This window comes from Marmota flaviventris, chromosome 6 (genome assembly GCF_047511675.1).
Source record: "Marmota flaviventris isolate mMarFla1 chromosome 6, mMarFla1.hap1, whole genome shotgun sequence".
Taxonomy (NCBI): Eukaryota; Metazoa; Chordata; class Mammalia; order Rodentia; family Sciuridae; genus Marmota; species Marmota flaviventris.
This window is the reverse complement of record NC_092503.1, coordinates 65,696,562-65,716,276: the sequence shown is the minus strand read 5'-3', so window position 1 is coordinate 65,716,276 and position 19,715 is coordinate 65,696,562. Positions and strand designations below refer to the sequence as shown.

Here is a 19,715-nt window from a genome sequence, read left to right as displayed (position 1 = left end):
ATTTGAATGGGTTACTGGGTGGTAACAGTAGGCAGGTAGGTCATGGCTGGTAGAAGAAGTCACTAGGATTATGCCATTGGTGATTATAGTTTGTCCTCCTGCCATGTTCCCTCTGTCTCTCTCTCTCTCTTCCTCTCTCTTTTTATGCTTTGCTTCCTGGCTGTCATGAACTTAAAAGTTGTTTTCTACTACTCCTTTCACCATGATGTTCTGTCTCACCTCAGTTCCAGAGCAATGGAGTTGGCTGATCATGAATTAAATCTCTGAAACTGTGACTCCAAAATAAACTTTTCCTCCTCTAAGTTGTTCTTGTCAGGCACTATGGTCATAGCAATGAAAATTTGACTAACCCAATGTTCATCCTACTTCTATCCCAAATCCAAACCAGAGTTATCTTCTCTCAATTCCTAGCTTTTGAGAAAAGAGGATCTCTCCATCTGACATTCGTGGAATTGTTGCCCATCCAAAGAGATTCCTAACATACTTCATCAATGACCCCTGCATTTCTGAAGCCAATGCCAGAGATCTCTCAACATGAAGCCATTTCTCAGAGGCACAACATTGTTCTGAAATAGCAAATATATCTCATAACAAATGCCAACTCTGATGTATTGTTAGTGGCTGGCTAGAACATTGTTTGAGAAGGATTCTGAAGCTGTTTCCTGGTTTAGCAAGACAAATGCCATAATTGATTGTGGTACTTACCAAAAAGAGTGTTAACTTTCATGCTGTGTATTTGCTGACCCTGTGAAATCAATTGGAACTGCTATGGTCAAAAAGACGCAGAGTAAGTCAATAAATGTCTAGTCCATATACAAATTACATAGAAATACAACTACTATGTGTATAAGAACAGGTATCAGCAGTAGTATCTCTCTCATAAACATATTTGAGCTGCCTAAAATACAAGCATACATTTTATAATTCTAAGAAACAAATACATAAGAATGTAAGAATTGCTTTGAAAGTTTGCAGTAGCAAACCCTGTGCATGTATATTTCTATAGACACTGTTACCTTTCATATGAACTAGTATAAAGGCCAACTACCCCTAATGTTGTCACTTTTAGGAACTTGACTAGACCTTTCTTTTAGAAACAATCCTCTTAGAATGAAATATAGGTAGGTGAATTTTAGAAATGCCAACTATTGGCTTTTGATAACTTCCAGAAGTTGTCACTGCTGCTGCTATAGTATAACATCTGCTTCAAGTTCTCAATTTCTTTACAAACATCATCTTGTCATTGTAATTAATAACTAATGCATAGAAGGAAAGAAGAGAGAGGAGAGAAGGTGGAGAGGAGGGAATACAGAAAGAGGAGCAAGAGATAAAAATGGAGGACACATTTTTTCCTAGAGACTTGTGGAGTCTCCATTTTTCTTTGCTTGGCAGGAAGCATAGATACTATCTACTTTTAGAATGTGTTACTATGATTGTCAACTCTACAATGACACATACTGCAACAGAAGCGATACAAGATGGCAATATATTCCTTTAGATCACATTTTGTTGATAAATTAGAAGAATTTTCAATTCCTGAGAAAGGGACCCAAACACTGACAAGAACACTAACTTGTTCCTTTGTGAATTTTCCTTTTTGTCATTTTGCCTGAGAGTTATACCATGGAGAGTATAGACAAGAAAGCAAGTGATGCCTGGAGCTAATAAATCTGGCTCTAAATACAATATTGTGAAGGATTTTTTTTTAAAGAAAGGACTAATATAGAATTTGTTCCCTTGGAAACAAACAAATACTTAGTGCAGGGGGTAGGGGGGAGCATATTTTTGCAGCACAAATTTCACAAAGATGTAGCTCCAAAATGAAATTTTGACAATTTAATCACAAATAGTTTTAGTCAGGAATAAGTGGAGGCATAAATATAATGAAACAATTTTGTAGTTTAAGAAGTATTTACATGCATTTTACTCTGTAAGTCAGACTATAAAGATTATATACAGAAGTATAAAATGATACAAACCTAAGTGATGCTGTTGTTGTTTTACTAATGAAGGCTGAACATCATAGTGAGCAGAACCCTGCTCCTCACCCCACAGTGAAATCTAAAAATATCAAAGTGACTTTTAACCCTGGTTTTAAAGTAAAACAAGAAAAATGGAGGAAAGCAACAAATGTTCTAAAACAAATTATTAAAAGGATGGCTCTGTAAGGTTTGGATTTTTTTTAAAAAAAATGGTGCTTATTAGGAAAAAGCATAAAAACTTACATCTTGCATGATTGAAAATTTGAATTCTTTAAACAAGATGGCATTGTCATTTTTCCCTTGAAATAAAAGTTTGATATTTAAGATAATCATACTCAAAGGTGTATATTTTCTCTCTTTTGTATTACCTCTAAATTAGACTACTAGATGTCCTGTACCTCTAATTATTTTAAAATCTAGGATTCTAATGAATCAAGGTCACTGGCTCATCACAGAAATATGTCCTTGATTTTATCTTAATAAATCTTATTAGTCACTTGAATAAAAACATAATCACATTTATCAAATTTGTAGTGATAGGTGATGGCAGAAATAACTATGTGGAATGTCACATTTAATTTTTGAAATAATCTCAGCTGGTTAGAACTACTTGTTCTCCATGGTATCCCCAGGGCATAGCACAGAGTGCCACACAGTAAATCTCAAAAATTATTTATTAAAAGAATAAATGAGTGAATGGAAATTAACAAGGTGAAATTTTATCAAATAAAACTAATTTGTTCAGGCATTGAATAGACTAAACCTGGTTTGATATCAATTTAGATAAATACCAGCCAAATACAGTTCATTACCAGCTCAATTTAAGCCAAAAGTTCAATTAACAGAGGTAAAATATCTATCAAAATTAATCTCTATCATTTGCTGTAGTCAGACTACATGCAAAATACTCAATTCCATTTGTACATCACTTTTTGAAACTAACCCTGGCAAACGAACTTTCAACTACTCTCTCCCAGTTGGGTACTCAGGAATTAAGAGGTCTAGAGATCTTCTTAGGAGAAGTATCTGAGATTTGAAGTATCCAAGATTTTAACTTGGAAAAAGAAAACAGGAGAGACATGCTTCAAATATCTGAAGAGCTGTCATAGGAAAGTTAAATTATAGTCATTTCTGTATCACCCCCAAGGAAAGCATACAGAAGAGAGGGAAGCAGATCTTGCTTTTGTATAAAGAAGAATTTTTAAGTTAGATCTGTCCAAAAATGGATTAGGCCACCTCTTAAAGCAAGGAACAATTTCATCACTTTAAGGGTCTAAGCAAAAGCTAATCTGCCAGCAGCTTTGCAGAGCAATTATTTCTATGTCATTTTAGGCCATTAATATGTATGATTTAAAGAGCCTTTACTGGCCTGATATTCTGATTCTATGACTCCTGAGGGTCTTGCTCACTCCCTCTTCAACATTATCATAATCTCTCTTTTAGTGCAGGAGGTAAGGGGAGCATATTTTTGCAGCACAAATTTCACAAAGATGTAGCTCTAAAATGAAATTTTGACAATTTAATCACAAATAACTTTAGTTTTTGTCTTCCACCCACTTAATGCCTGATCCAGTCCATCGTTGTTCTTGTTCCAGTTATTTCTATTTGTTCATGAGGTAGTCTTTCTGTGATGTTTAATTTTAGTTTGGGCTAAGAGACATGCAGATATCTGGCAAAACTTTATGTCCAGGTATGTTAGTAAGAATATTACCAGAAGGGATTAACATTTGGGTAAGTAACTGTGCAGATGGGCATCATCCAGTCCCTTGAGGGTCTGAATGGAACAAAAATATGGAGGAAGAATAAATCTGGGATATCCAGCTTCTCCTACCCTCAGCCATAGGCACACCTGGTTCTCAAGCTCCGGACTTGGACTGAACTAACACCACTGGCTCCATGGTTCTCTAACTTATATATCATGTAACTTATCAACCTCCATAGTTGCTCAAGCCAAGTGTCATATCCTTCCCCTCACTCTTTCTCCCTTTCTTCCTTTCTCTCTTTCTTCCTCCATCTGTTTCTCTGGAGAACCCAAACTAACTAGCATACCTTATTTGGACTCATATAATCTCATTTCTATCGCAACTATGCCAGGGGTAAAAAAATTCCTCTTAAAAGTCACAACATCTTTGCTGTAATAGTCAATGGTCATGAATTGATTTTTATTCACCTTGCTCTGTAGGGGTATTGTTAACTATTCCTTCCTTTTCACCTGTTTCTCCAACTACTTTCATCTTTTTCAATGACCCTTTTTCTCTTTTTCCACTTATGAGTCATAGTGATTTCCTAAGAGATTGATGCTTTCTATGTAAAATTTTTACTGCAATTTTTATGGTAGTATTAATTTTAAAATTCTTAAGCACAATAGAATAATGCCAGCAATGCAATTAACGTTGTCTTTATCTTTGTAATTTCTCTATATAACAAATAGTAAATACTGATTTGTTTGACAATACCTATTTGCAGTTTTGTTTTCCTAGTTGAGTTGGGGAAAGTACTTCAAATTTTAATGTTTTGCTCTCCTGGTAGACAAGGATTTCAAATTATATTTTTTAAAAGTTTGAATTGGAGGAATTCTGTAAGCTCAAATTTGCTATTATATTAGTAAAATCATCAATCTACTTAAAGATGTTAGAAATTTTTGTTATTCTTCACATTTAAAAATGTGTCTGACATCTGCACTCCCATGTTGACTGCATCACCATTCATGCATGCCAAGATAAAGAAACAAACTAAGTGTGTGTCAACTTTGAAATGGATAAATAAAATGGGACCTCTTTCTTTTTTATTCAGCCACAAAAAAGAATGAAATATTGTCATTCTTGACAGTGTGAATGGAACTGGAAGTCATTATGTTAAATAAAATAAACCATATACTAAAAGACAAGTACTACATGATCTCACTCATCGGTAGAATCTAAAATGTTTATTTCATACACAAGTAGAATGGTGGTTACCAAAGACTGGGTTTAGGAGGTGGGGGACAGGAATGAATACAGGTTAATCAATGGTACTAAATAATAGGAGAAAGAAGCTCTGGTATTATGTTGCACAATAGGGTTCCTATGGATAACAACTGTGTTCTTTATACCTCAAAAGTCTAGAATAAAGAATATTAAATGTTTTCACCATGAAGAGATAATAAACGAGAAGATACATATGTTTAACATGATTTAATATTACATAATTGAAACATTACATGGTACACCATTATTATGTACAATTTTTATGTTTGTATGTATCAATTAAATATTGAATTGAGGCTGAGAATGTCACAAATCATATATTCTGGGTAGCTGAAGACATCATCAGTTCATTGCACCTTATGTCAAAATTCAAGCTAGGTTTGTAGATAGCTGTTAGAAAATTTAGTAGGGAATAGAAGCTCTACTCCCCAAATGGACACAAAGCTCATTCTTCCAAGAAATCTTCAATCTCATATTTAATAACCACTTGGAATTTTTATCATTATTCTAATCACATACTATATTTCTTACTTTACTATATAATATGGTTATGGTCCATATATTACAATTGAGCACTTGAAATGTAGCTAGTGAAACTGAAGTTCTAATTAATCAAAGTATTTAATTAACTTAAGTTTTAAAGTCTCACATGACTTTTTTTTTTCACATGACTTTTGACTACCACATTGGTCAAAACAACTCCCCAGAAAATATAACCACAAATTACCCCTGTGGTCTTCATTTCTTAAGGAATAAATGTAAATATTAATAATATTAACATAACCATAGGACCATAGATAATGCTACACTCAAACTGACTTATCCCTATAACAAACATTTATAGGATATAGCAGGTTCTATGTACCAGTTGTCATAAGGAGCTCAGAGACTATTGAAAGATGTAAAAAAGAAGTAAATAAATTATGATACAATTTCATTGTAAGTAGAGCATCTTAATAAAAATTTGGGGGACATAGCATATGAATAACTGTCCATGAGAAGTAATAGTTTTCATTAACGAATTTTTAAAAATCTGGAACATCATAGAATATGCTATAAAATAATATGAGAGGAATGGGAGGTGAGGAAGTAGACAGGCATTCCAGAAACAACATTGAATTCTGAAAAGGCTTGGTATGTCTTGGACCCACATCTTCCATATGTGGTATGCATCAATATCAGCAGAAGATGCTACTGTAAAGTTGACTCTAGGCTGCTTGTGACAGTCTCTTGTGGTAAGCAAGAAGTTTGGATACCTAGTGATCCCATAGTACACTGTACTCTCAATATTGTTAGAAAACTTGCTTTATTGTTAATTACTTATGTTTTAAAATCCTCCTCGTTTGATTTATAATTTGTTGTGGAGAGACTGTTTTATTGACCAGTATATTCCATGACATCTAATATAGACTAAGTTTTTGTTTTCTTTTGTTTTTCTGTTTTGTCCTAGGAATTGTTCCAGGGGTGCTTAACCATTGAGCAACATCTCCATTCTTTTTTTATGTTTTATTTTGAGACAGGGTCTCTCTAAATTGCTTAGAGTCTAATTTGCTGTGGCTGGCTTTGAACTTGCAATCTTCTGCCTCAATCTCCTGAGCTGCTGGGATTACAGGTATGTGCCACTGCGCCTGGCTCAGTATCTGTTTTATGAATATTATTTATGCTTGTTCTGAAGCTTCATGCCCTTGGAACCGCACTGCCATCTTCCAAGTTACCCCTTTGACTTGTGGTGTTTAATCTTTTGATCCACCATCAGGTTGCCAGACAGTGTCGTTGTTTACTATTTAACAACAGATTTTATGACTTGTTCTCCACGTTTTAAATGAAGCCAGGAATTTGATAGACAAATGTATTTGTGGCATTAGATGTGAGTTACCCAGCATAATATACTTGGAAGGAAAGCAACTGAAAAAACTTTACTAACTGTATCAATAGGGCTTCAAATTAAAAAAGGATAATGTATTTTTTTAAATGAAGTATAAAAGCAGAATGGCAATGGAAAAATACTCCAGAGTAAATATCTATCTTTACTGATCTTAAAGTAGATCTTCAGGGGTTGTCATAGCCATGTACTCTTATTATCTCATGTTTACATTTCTTCATTATTTCATGGAGTTAATCTTCCCCTCAAGAGAAATAAGAAAGTCTCTAGAATACATGAAAGCAATCTGACATAACTTATGATAGCAAAACAGTCATTTTGTGCAAACAAAAAACAGTGATTACTTTCAGTATTGTGCCTCCACAGGTCTCCCAAAAGGTAAAAATCATTCTGGGTTCAAGTAAAAATCAGCAGGATGCTCTATACAAAGTGGACTACTCAAGAGTTAATAGCCAGAGAAAGAGGGTTATGCTGACTGTAGGCACAAACACATTTCCCCTGGCCGCTTCCAAAACACACACACACACACACACACACACACACACACGGAAGACAGACGAAAAACGTGGTTTATTTATCACTAGGCAGAAATATTAGTAATAATGCAAAGATCTCAAGTAACGCTTTACTAATTCGTCCTTCCTCTCACACATCTCATCCATAGCACCTCCGGGGACTGGCAAGCCAAGCGCCGCCCAGCGGGTGGGCGGGGCTGCAGTTCTTTTGGGTGTTCCCAGCTTGCGCGAGCGCGCGTTTGGTATCTGTGTCGAGGGAGGAGTTTCTTGTCCCTTCGCGCGGCCCGTTCCGTCTCGCCGCCTCGCCTCCGGTAGTGTTTGGGCTGACGTGTCTGCAGTTACTCCGAGTCTCAGCGACTCAGGCCGTGATGGCGGACGCCTGGGAAGAGATCAGGCGGTTGGCGGCTGACTTCCAGCGGGCGCAGTTCGCCGAGGCCACGCAGAGGTGCCAGACTCTCCCTCTTCGTTGTGGAGTCCAATTTAGGCCCTGGGTGGACACGCGCGGAATTAGAGCTTAGATCCCTGGTCCTGGACCCCGGGCCTTCCAGCCCTCATCAGAGTTCTCGCTTCTTCCCTTCTTCGCCCCAGCCTGGATCGCAGTTCTGAGTCCAGGAGTCATTTGGAAAGCCCGCCTGCTACCATGCCCTGAACTCCCCCCGCCCCCCCGCACCACCCCCATTCCTGGCTCCAGCCAGGTGGTGGCGCGCCCCTTCTCTGCGATGGCCTAAGCGGGTGACTTAGGGCTGTGTTTAGAGTCTCCCTCTAATCCTTCTCCCCCACCCCTTACCAAGTCACTTCTGCATCGTCCCGGTTACACACTTCCTGACCTAGAATGAGCATGAAAAGCGAGACTAACCCCAAATACAGTACTCTGCAAATGTGATCCTTTATTATCTAACATAACAGATGTAGAACAGACCCATGAAGTCATCTGTCATTTTTAGGGACTTTTTCAGGCCACTGACATTGTCTAGAAACCCACGAACCTTTGGGGGATGTGTCTGGAACACCTTAACTCTACTTTTCAATATTATAGAACATACTTATAATGCTAATAGAATCCTTTTTATCGATGGAGTATTTCTTACTGTGGATGTTTTATTCCTTCTAGTCCTGAAGGCAGTAGACCTTTTATGCTGTATTTTGTATTTTATAGCACTGAGAGATGCAAAAACAAAATCTAGAGCACAGTAAGTGTGCAGGTACCTAACAGTAGGTGTTATGGTTTTGCTAGGCCAGATTCTATCTGCACACCAAGTACATCAGTGAGGCCACTATGCACTTAATTTAAAAAGAAGATTTGGGTTAAACCAAAAATTGAAGTAAGGTAGGGCAGTTGTTTTTCCTATCTAAATTACATGTCAAAATTTTCTATTTAGATTTGATGATTAAAAGAAGGCCTAAAAGAGCAAATTTGAAATTGAGTAAAATTATATATATATATTAAGTAAATGATATAAGTATATGAAAATCTGCTTACATTCAATAGTTTTTTTTTTTAACTTTTAAACTGGTATTGTTATATTAATAAAAGACAAATATTTTGTGATAATAGAAGTTAATGATTCTACCCAAACACATTTTAGAAACCTGTTTTCATACATTGTGTTAATTTTATGGAACACCAGTATGTTACTCACTCTTAAATTTTTTTTCCCTCAGATTGTCAGAACGGAACTGCATCGAGATTGTGAATAAACTGATTGCTCAGAAACAACTAGAAGTAGTTCACACACTTGATGGAAAGGAATATATTACTCCAGCCCAAATTAGTAAAGAAATGAGAGATGAGCTACATGTCCGAGGCGGTAGGTAATTTTGTAGTGTTTTATTTTTGTCTCCTGGACCTTTGGAAGGAAAAAAAAAATCTTTAAATCGTAAGTGCTAAATTATATGGAGCTTATAGGACATCCTTCTTAATTGTTAACTTAGTAGTCAAGCTTAATGTTTTTTCTGGGTTCACATAAACATGATCATATAATCTAAATGAACTCAAGTAATATCACTTTCCAAAATACTATTCTTATTATTTTGAGTTATATGTATTATATGTGAATATGTTGGCTATTTATTTTTGTAATTTATTAATTTATTATATGAACTAAAGTAGGGTACTTACCTGCCAGTTATCAGTATTATTTTTGAAACAGGATTTTAAAAAGATCAGAGATTCCTAAACAAGTCTATATTACCATATTTTTTAAATTATTTATTTTGTAAGTAATACAAACTAGGTAACTCAATATTATATAGTGTTTCACCCATCACATTATATGAAATGCTATTATTGTGGTTAGCATAAAACACTCACAGTTTTCCTTTGTCTTTTATTTGGAAAAATTACTGAGCAAATTGGACACAATTTGATTAAAATACAAGCAACTATGAAAGCAGCTCTTCATTGGATATTTACAGAATATAACCTTGGTGTTAGTTTAGTTTTTTATCTCCCTACATAATGCTAATGAAATATGACCTGTAATTGGGGGTATTTAGTAAATTTTCTTTTGCTGGTAAATAGAAACCTACCTTTCAGGTTCAAACAATTGAGAAAAATATTATTAAAAATAATTAATTTAGTTGTCAATATCTCTTTGGTCAGGGTAGATAAATTCTGAGTTCTTAAGGGAGTTCAGTACCTTCTGTAAGTCTAGTTAACTTGTGTATCAGTGGATGCTTATATGTAGCCTCATGTAATAAAAATTCAAATTATTGCCTTTGATTTCAGCTATGAACACTTAGCAAATGGTTTACATTTAAAGACATTAATTGTGATTCTGTGTCCTTTAGGAAAAAACTTTGTTCAAAACTTAAATCTATGAGAATGTACACTTTTTAGCTGATTTGTACTTAGACATAATTTAAAATAAGTGAATGTCTTTTCTTTCAAGGTCGAGTAAACATTGTTGATCTGCAACAGGTAAATTTTAAATTTATAAAATTTTTGCCTTGATTTCTTAATTTTTAATCCTGTGAATTTGTTCAGTGTCTTTAAAAGCATTGACTGATACTGGTATCGCACTTTATATAATGTTTGTGAAAAAATAGTTACATAGCCCTCACTGATACATTAAATCAAATAAATTATGATATATTCAATTGATTTAATAGGTTCTTCCTTGGTCAACTTGCTTGTTCTTTACCTAATAAACTCAGTAGCTGCCATTTTATATAATTTAAAGTTCATGTCATTTCAGGAGAAAAATCATGAGTTTTATATTTATTGTCTTTATTATGTGGAAGTAATGGAGAAATAGTAAGAAGTAGAATATATTTTCAAAATATAAATACACATGTGATTGACGCGGTACATTATATATAAGAAGCTAGGCAATCTTGTGTGAAGTGGTGTCTGTTGTATGAAAATTGTTGTTTATTATATTAATTTATATTAAATTTTTTAGCAAGTAAAAATAGAATTCTTTAGAACTGAACATAAGTAAGCAAAAATTCATTTTTTATTTGAAGCCTTTAACGATATTTTAAATAAATTCAAAATTGTTCAAGTAATTTTTAAAAAAAAAATCTAAATATATAATTTCAAAGCTGACAAATAGCCAGGCATAGTGGCACCATACTGTAATCCCAGCAAGGTAGGAGGATCGCAAATGTGAGGCCAGCCTCAGCAACTTAGTAAGACCTTGTCTCAAAAAAGGACTGGGAATGTAGCTAAGTAATAGAGTACCCCGTTCAATCCCCAGTATGGCCAAAACAAACTTAAGAAACAGTACATACTTATACTAGTAGAATTTCTATTTATTTTCCAGGTAATTAATGTGGACCTGATTCATATTGAGAATAGAATTGGTGACATTATTAAATCAGAAAAGCATGTCCAGCTAGTATTGGGACAATTGATAGATGAGTAAGTACTTTATCTAGGAGCATTTATTTTCTTTCTTTTTAAAATATTGTTAAAATTTAGACCAATTATAGCCAGTTAGGCATTTTATTTACAGCTCTTATAGTGCTGATTTTTGTTATAAATATCATTGCATTTAAAATGTAAATGCTTAATTATTTGGAATACGTAGTTGCAAATACTATAAACTGTGTCTGTTTTGTTTTATTTTGTTTCTATTGAAGCAGTGCAAAGCTTCTGGAGATCAAGCAAATTTTCCCTTGAATGTATATTCTTTGTTGTACCCCCATAGTTTCTCACTCTTGGGATAGCCCACATTCTCCCTTGAATGTGCTTCTGCTTTTCTATAAACCTCTGTCTTTGAAAATAAAAAGCAATACAAAATGGAACTTTTATAATTTTTGCTATATGATATTAACTCTGGAAGCACATTCATTCTAAAAATATTAATGAAGAATAACAAACTTTACAATATAAGAAAAAAATCCCAAAATTTATCATTTGAGTAACCTTGTGTTCATTTAGTTACATTGATGAGAAAAAATATTTTAGAATATGAATAATGAATATGAATAATGTATTGGTAATATGAATAATATTCATATTACCAATACATTATTCATTACTTTTGGTACATACTTTATTCCAACAGAAAATAAGCCTAAAAGAATCAGAAAATAAAGAAAAACATTATTTCTAATTGTTTTTCATTTTGTTTTTTCAATATTAGCAACTATTTGGATCGGTTAGCAGAAGAAGTAAATGATAAATTGCAAGAAAGTGGTCAGGTAACCATATCAGAACTGTGTAAAACCTATGACCTTCCTGGAAACTTTCTGACACAGGTATTTTTTTCTTAATGGTGTAATATATCTTTTTAACAAAGAATTTTAAACAGAGAATTATACTTAGTGCATGAATTTATTTAATGCTTCTCTTATCAGCTGCATAGAAATTTTAACCAGGATATCTACAGTTCCATATCCCAGTTACATTTTAGAAAAACCATCAAACATTTTAAGTTAGAAGGGGTACTCCTGGCATCTGTGGGTAAAGGCAAGGAAGGGATGCTGCTAAATATATTACATTACACAAGACAGCCTGTTCAGCAAAGTATTTTCTTGTCATAAGTGTCAGAAGTGCCACTGTCTTTTGATATCATCTTTTTTTTTAATGGATCAGTGATGCTTTACTAAGCAGTGGAGGAGCACATTTTAAAGGGGGAAAATGGTGATGGGCTACAGCAGATCTGAGTTTTATAGGGTTTAGCAGGGCATGGGAGGAGTTGGTTAGTTACTTTTGCTGGGCTTATTTTGGTCGGCAGGGGGTTTTGGGCAGATAAGGGTGATTAGGAGAGACTAGATTCCTAAGCTCCCCTTTTTCCCTGAGTAAGTCTCCATTTCCTTCATTCTAGACTCTAAAAAAGATATAGTGAGTTGGGATGATGTCATCATATCTGGCTACTCTGCTGAGCAGGGGCATCACTAAGATATCTTCCAGAGGCTGTAGCATGGTGGCCCTGGAGATCAGAGACATGTTCTGTTAGAAACCTCTGGAAAATATTAATGAAACATGGAAGAAGGGAGAAAAATAAGATAATCAGGAGAATGAAGGATCATATGGGTCCAAATCCAGGTCAGGAGTCCTCCCTCCCATCCAGGGGAAAGAGGAGATGTTTGCTAAGTTAGCGGCTTGTTTCTTTAGCTTTCTTATCCCTTACTATTCCTGACTTAACTAACATAGAAGCAACATTTTTCCCCAAGGAAGAGGCTGAGGCTACCTTGTCCTGCAGTAAGAAGATCTAGGTGCTGATGATTTTGCAAACCTACAGAATACAGGGAATCCAATTGATTTTGTAAAGTTCATACCAAATCAGCATGGCTATCCTCAATAACCTGTATGGACCATTTTTTATAGTAGTGAAGAGAAGTTCCTAATCCTGCTACTTCTATGCCAATCCTGGCAAGTCCTTTTCTAGCCCTATAAGTAAAGGAATAAACTGAAGGGCTCTCTTATATCTGGTGTGCAACATTATCAGGATAGGCAAATTTTGATTATTAGGTGAAACAATGTTATCTATATTATTCCTCTTTAAACTGTCAGTATGATGGGAAGAAAAACAAAGAAATCTCACGTATTATCTTATGTTCAGGTACTTGTGTTAATACTCAAATCAAATATCTTGATTTATAGTATAGTAACACTGCTACCTGAAAACAGATGCTATTTCCTTATTTTTTTTTTTTTTAAGTAGTTTGACATTTTAGAATTGTGGAAATCCATTTGATAGAGTAAAAAGTACATGTTTTGGAGTTAAACAGCTTGATTTGAAACCTTTTGGTGTCACTTTTTATTTATTTTACATTAGAAAAACTAATCTCTTGTGCTTCAAGTTACTTATGTGTAAAATGGGAATAATTATATCTTTTTCATAAGCTTCAATGAGATGTACCTATAAAGTGCAATGTCTGTTACAACAGAGGTGTATACCTAAAATGAGATTTGGCTTTTTCCATGTTTCAGTATACAAAACTATCATTTATTGAGTGCCTCTGTTGTAACAGACATTGCACTTTATACACCACTTTAATAAGAAACTTCAACTTACAAAATGTACCAAACATTTTCTGGGGCCCAGCACTGCATGTATTGGACAGAGGTGGGCTCTGCCCTCCTGATGCTCAAGCTGAAGTGAGTGCTAAAGACCTGTCAGTGAGAAGGTTTAAAAGACCCTATGATGAGATTAATTTGGAGTACAAACAGGATTGTTCTCCACATTAAGAGAATCAACTTCCCAAATTACATTTAAAATAGAGTATAACTTCTGTATAGCATTTCAGGATCCTAAGTTCTATTTCACATGAGTAAATACATATTAATCATAGAAAAACATTATACTTTTTAAAAATTGTACTTTATAAAATTTATTTATTTATTCTAATTTTAAAACACTTTTTAAAATATCAGGCCAGATCCAAATTCTTACCAAACTGTGCACCTAAATACCTCTTAGAAATATGCAGTTTCTTAATATTTTTTAGTTCTAATTATTCTGAATACCACAGGCAGCATTCTAAAACTTCATTAAGTTGTTTGAAAATATTTTTTGTATCATAAAAGTATCAGCCAAGCTGACTTACAGATTTAATTTATTTTGAGATGTGAACTATATCCAAGCTTATTTCGCACTTATCTGATCCCAGGTATATTATAGCTGTTGGAAAATATTCTCTCTGTTAGAAAACAGATTACCAAGAAACCAAATCATCTTCAGGTTTAAATCTTTTGTTAATATTTGTACCAGAAGAAATCATTTTTTTTTCAGGTCTTAGGTTCTCCTAAATTGCAGAATCTTGGCATAACACTTATTTTTCTCAGTGTTTGAAGCTCCAGATAGGGTCTTCTCTGATATCAATGCATATATCTTGTGTTTATGTTGGAAACTGCCTATATATAGAAATATTATATTAGAAATACACTTTATAAACAAGGGCTAATACAATAACCAAGCCTTTTATTATAAAAGTAATTTGACTTATTTCTTGGCTCTGCTATGTGGTAATGTATTTTTCTAGATCCTGAAATTTCATTTAGTTTATATATCTTGTAATTTAAGCTTGTTAAAATTTCTTAATCATCATTCATATAACATCAGCATGCAGTAAGCATGAGTATACAAAATGTATATGTGTGATTTTATTCAAATTAATAAAAATTTAAATCTTTACCCCCAGGCATTAACTCACAGACTAGGTAGAATTATCAATGGACATATTGATCTTGATAACAGAGGAGTAATTTTCACAGAAGCTTTTATTGCTCGACATAAAGCACGCATCCGTGGATTATTCAGTGCTATTACCCGGTGAGCATGTTTTAAAATATGCAGATTTATACATTTTTTTGATATGGTTTACATTTCTTTTCCTAGCAACTGAATGTTTGGTTGGTTTTTGTTTCGTTTTGTTTTAAGCAAAATTTCATTGAGGGTCATCGATAGAAGGGGAACTTCTGTGAAATGGGGTTGGGATACCAAAGTCCAGAATGCAGCCTAATTCTCTCCAACCAACATCCCCTTCTTTTTCCTGTTTGCTCCATCATACCCCCAGATGCACATCTGTAGAATGTGGTTTAAAAACTGCTATGCAAAACTGTATATTAAGGTTGTCCTGGAATCATGGAAAGACCATGCAATTAACAAAGGTAGAAGAATTGGGGCTTATAGCTGCATCAAATAATAACCATGTGACTTTAAGCATAAATGTCATTCTTCTGACTTGGGCTTTAGATGGGGTAGATAATTTTAGGACTCTTTTTACCAAGTTAACTTGTTAACGGCTGGGATGTAGCTCAATGGTAGAATGCTTGCCTCGCATGTGTGAGGCTCTGAGTTCAATTCCCAGGACCAGAAAAAAAAAAAAAAATAGTTAACATTCTACTATTCTACTATACTAATGAATAACAACTTTAGTTTCAAAATGACTAACTTTGCTAAAATAAGAATTTATGATATTTTGGATCTATGTGACAAACTATAGATTTTATAAAACATGTTCTCACTTATCTCCTCTCTCCTGTGACATCAGCTTCATTTCAGTGGCTTTGTGTCCCTTTAAAATGTCCAAATTTCTCCCATTTTAAAACAGACTCTGAACCCCATAGTTCACTCCATCCTGTGTATTAAGTTTCCTTAAAGTGAAACTTCTTGAAATTGATGTCTGCATTTATTCACAGCTTTCTTACCTTCTTTTTCTTCTCAACTGACCTCCTTGGCTTCTACAACTTACATAGCAGTGATGTCAATATAATTAAATCTAAGCTACCCACGGTGGTGCATGCCTGTAATCCTGGCTATAGAAGACTGACACAGGAGGATCTCAACTTTGAGGCTAGCCTGGGCAATTTAGCCAGACCTCTTTTCAAAATTAAAAAATAGATAAATAAGGATATGGATGTAGCTCAGTGATAGAGGAACACTGGATTGAATCCCCAGTACTGCAAAATAAGTCAATGATTACATCTGACTTTGTAGTAATATTTAACTCCAGACATTTTTTAAGTGATAGCTGTTGTGGTTTTTTTGGTTTTATGTTTTTGGGTTTTTGTTTGTTTGGTCATTTAACAAATCAGTAAGTACTGAGCACATAATTGCACAGAGATACAAAATACTAGAAGGTTAGGGAGAGTTTGTAATCTAATGGAATAATTTTATTCTCTCTTTTTTTTTTATATTAAATAACCTGAAACTTGAGGGTTTTTTTGTGTGTGTGAAGAAATTGCTGAAATGACATTCTGTTACCACAAATGCAATAGTATGTTTTTCCTACAAAATGAACATTATCCTATGTAACTATAATATAATCGTCCAAATCATAAAATTAACATTGATGGGCTGGGGCTGTAGTTCAGTGGCAGAGTGTCTGTGTAGCATGTGTGAGGCACTGGGTTTAATCTTCAGCACCACCTAAAAATAAACAAATAATTCTGTCTATCTATAACTACCAAAAAAATCTTTTTATTTTTTTAAATTAACATTGACACATACTAACATCTAGTCTTCAGATCCCATTCATGGTTTAATGATGGCTCCAGAAATATTTTTTATAGAAAAAGAATCACATATTGCATTTAATTATTTTATTTCCTCAGTTACCTTCAATCTGCAACACTTACTTGGTCTTTCCTTGATTTTCATGACGTTTGAAAATATCTTGATACTTTTGAGGATCACAGGCCAATTATTTTGTAGGACTTTCAATTTTTCTTGTCTGCTGTTTAGTTTATGTGTGTGGATATTCGAGTTTCCCATGTTTGGCAGGAATATCACAGAAACGACACTGTGTTCTTTTAATAGAATTCTGTCAGGTGGCATGCAATTTAGAGTTTTCCAATTACTAATAAATATATTGTAATCATTTTATAGATATATATCTGTTAGGATTCTTCAAAGCTACTGGTTTTTCTTTGTAACTAATAAGTATTTGTGGGAAGGGCCATTTAGAACCATGCAGTTTATCCCATTTCTCATCAAACTATTTATTACAATTACTATGAACTCAGGGTTTCCTAATTTATTCATTAAAGTTTAATTTATTATCATTTACATTTTCAAACTGGCCCTGATTTAACTTATGGTAGGCTCCTTGGGCTACTTTTGTGTCATTTTGGCATGTCCCCATCATTCCTGGGTGGGGTATTTCTATAATTTGGGGAACAAGATGCTTCAGGTTCACAGGGATTTTTAAATTTTAGTTCATTTTCAGACATAATTTCTCTGTCCCTAGCCTGGAATCAGCCATTTCTCCAAGCAGCCCTGGTTCCTTCTAATAGAAAATAATATTTAGCAACCAAGGATCTAGACACTTAATTGCTTATAACTTATTTACTCAACATTGCTTTCAGGCCATCTCAGTAGACAAGCTAGGGGATATACTTACACATGGGTATTTACCCCTCTATATTTTAGTATTTTTAAATATGTATATCAAAAAAAATGAATTCATACTAATTCTTTCAATTCTAGTCCAACTCTATAAGCTTCATTCTAGTTTTCTCCTTTCCCATATTTGTAATACCCTCATTCAACCATGAGAAACCTAACATCTGTTATCTTTAATATGTTTACTAATTTAATTTCCCTTATGTGACTGATTTCCCATTACTACTGCAGCTTCCTCCTATGTATGGATATATTCTTTATCCTCCGTGGCTCTAACAGCCCATGCATGGATCCCTACTAATATAAGAAGCTGCCAGTTGTTCCTGGAGAAAGGAACCGGGTAACTGACTGATAAGAATGGAGAATTCAGTTTTGTTGTGCCCTGTGTGTTTATTATATAATTATGAAACAAAAACTAAAAACATATTTTTCCTATTAAAAAGTGCATTGATTTTTTCCTTTACTAAAATACTAAATAGTTGTTTTAATCTTTATCAAGATAACCTTTTATTTTTTTCAGAGTACCCCTGAGTTTCTCTGTATGTACAGATACATGTTCTCTGTATGTGTAGATATAAGAAAACAAGTTCTGATCCTGAAAAGATGTTGTTAGATAATTTTCCTGACAATTTCACATAATGCACCATATCTTCATAGTGACCTCTTAAAATTAAGAACATACCCAATTTTTTCTGGCCTAACTTCAAAGAAAATATTTATATGGGCTTATAATTATTAAAGGTATCCAGAAAACAAAACATGAAGCAATTAGTGATAAGAATGAGATACACAGATATGCTGAACTACATTCTACTCCAAATTGAAATAAAAACTCACAGTTTCATCAAACAAACAAAAAAAAAAAACTGGGAATTTTCTATAACTCCATTCAATATTTACCAAACACCTATAGTATGTTATGCACTCAGAAATTTAAAAATAAAGTCTTTTCTGGAATCCTCAACTTCTTGTAGGGATGTGTTTAAATAGAAACAACAGAAAACACACACACACAAGTAAAACATTGGAAGGTTATATTGATTATTGTAAAATAAATAGAGGAGAACAAAATTCATAGGGCATCTGGACCTAGTTAGCTTTTGGTTTCTAGGCAATTTGGCTGAAAATTTGGTATAAAACAAATTAAAATAAGTTTGTCCACTTAATAAATTGGTAAAATTATAATTTAGTAAAAGTCACCAAACAGATTTTTAAACAGGTAATTATTTCTGCTTTCCTCAGTTTGTAGCACAAAAGAATTTACAACATCCTAAGTAATCAACATTAAGGGATTAAAATGTTGGAGTTACTTAAAAATCTTTCACTTATATTCATAAAAATGAAAACAGACTAACCTTAACAGAAGAATAGACATACTGGTTGAAAATAAATAGGAAAAAAAAATTGTAGTTGAATAAAAAGTCTAGATCCTTTTGTCAGTTTCCTTCACTTAAAAAAAAATGTGTGTGTGGTTCATAGAAGCATTATTCATAATAGCCCCAAACTGGAAACAGTTTAGATGTCTATCAACTGACAATATATGCAAAATGTGTTCTATCTATATAGCTATTATTCACCAATAAAAGGGAATGACTTCTGTTGGCATGCTTCATTATAGTTGAACCTTAACAACATTCTTAGTAAAAGAAGATAAAAATTCTATCCATATTAAATGTCTAGAAAGGCAAATTTCAGAAGCAGAAAAAGTTATTATCTAGATATAGAGGTATCGGCAGGAATTGACAACAAACAGCTATCAGAGAACTTTTTAGATGATGGAGATGTTCTAAAACTGGATAGTTGTGGTTGCACAATTCCATGAATTAAAGCCATATATTACATGCTAAAAGTTGAGTGGATTGTATGATGTGTTCATTATAACCCATTAAAACAGCTTAGAAAAAATGCATAGTCATTATAGAAAGTACTGATAAGTGTTTTGTTGTAGTTTTTGTTTTCTTAAGAAAAGCTTTTTAAATGAATCCCATTCATTCACTAGGAGTTATCATTCTGATACATCATTCATACATTATTTGTACAATATGATCTCATTTTTCTCCAAAAATGGA

At 33.8% G+C, this 19,715-nt stretch overlaps 1 protein-coding gene across 1 annotated transcript in view; it reads left to right on the top strand.

Moving 5' to 3' along the window:
- The first annotated feature begins 7,568 nt into the window (after positions 1-7,568).
- Positions 7,569-19,715, top strand: part of Ufl1 (UFM1 specific ligase 1) — a 33,097-nt gene continuing 20,950 nt past the window's right edge. The window contains exons 1-6 of the mRNA XM_027928371.2: positions 7,569-7,790; positions 9,008-9,153; positions 10,237-10,265; positions 11,113-11,210; positions 11,938-12,052; positions 14,942-15,072. Coding sequence (XP_027784172.1) covers positions 7,714-7,790; positions 9,008-9,153; positions 10,237-10,265; positions 11,113-11,210; positions 11,938-12,052; positions 14,942-15,072 — 596 coding nt within the window. The 5' untranslated portion in view covers positions 7,569-7,713. The remainder of the gene's footprint in view (positions 7,791-9,007; positions 9,154-10,236; positions 10,266-11,112; positions 11,211-11,937; positions 12,053-14,941; positions 15,073-19,715) is intronic.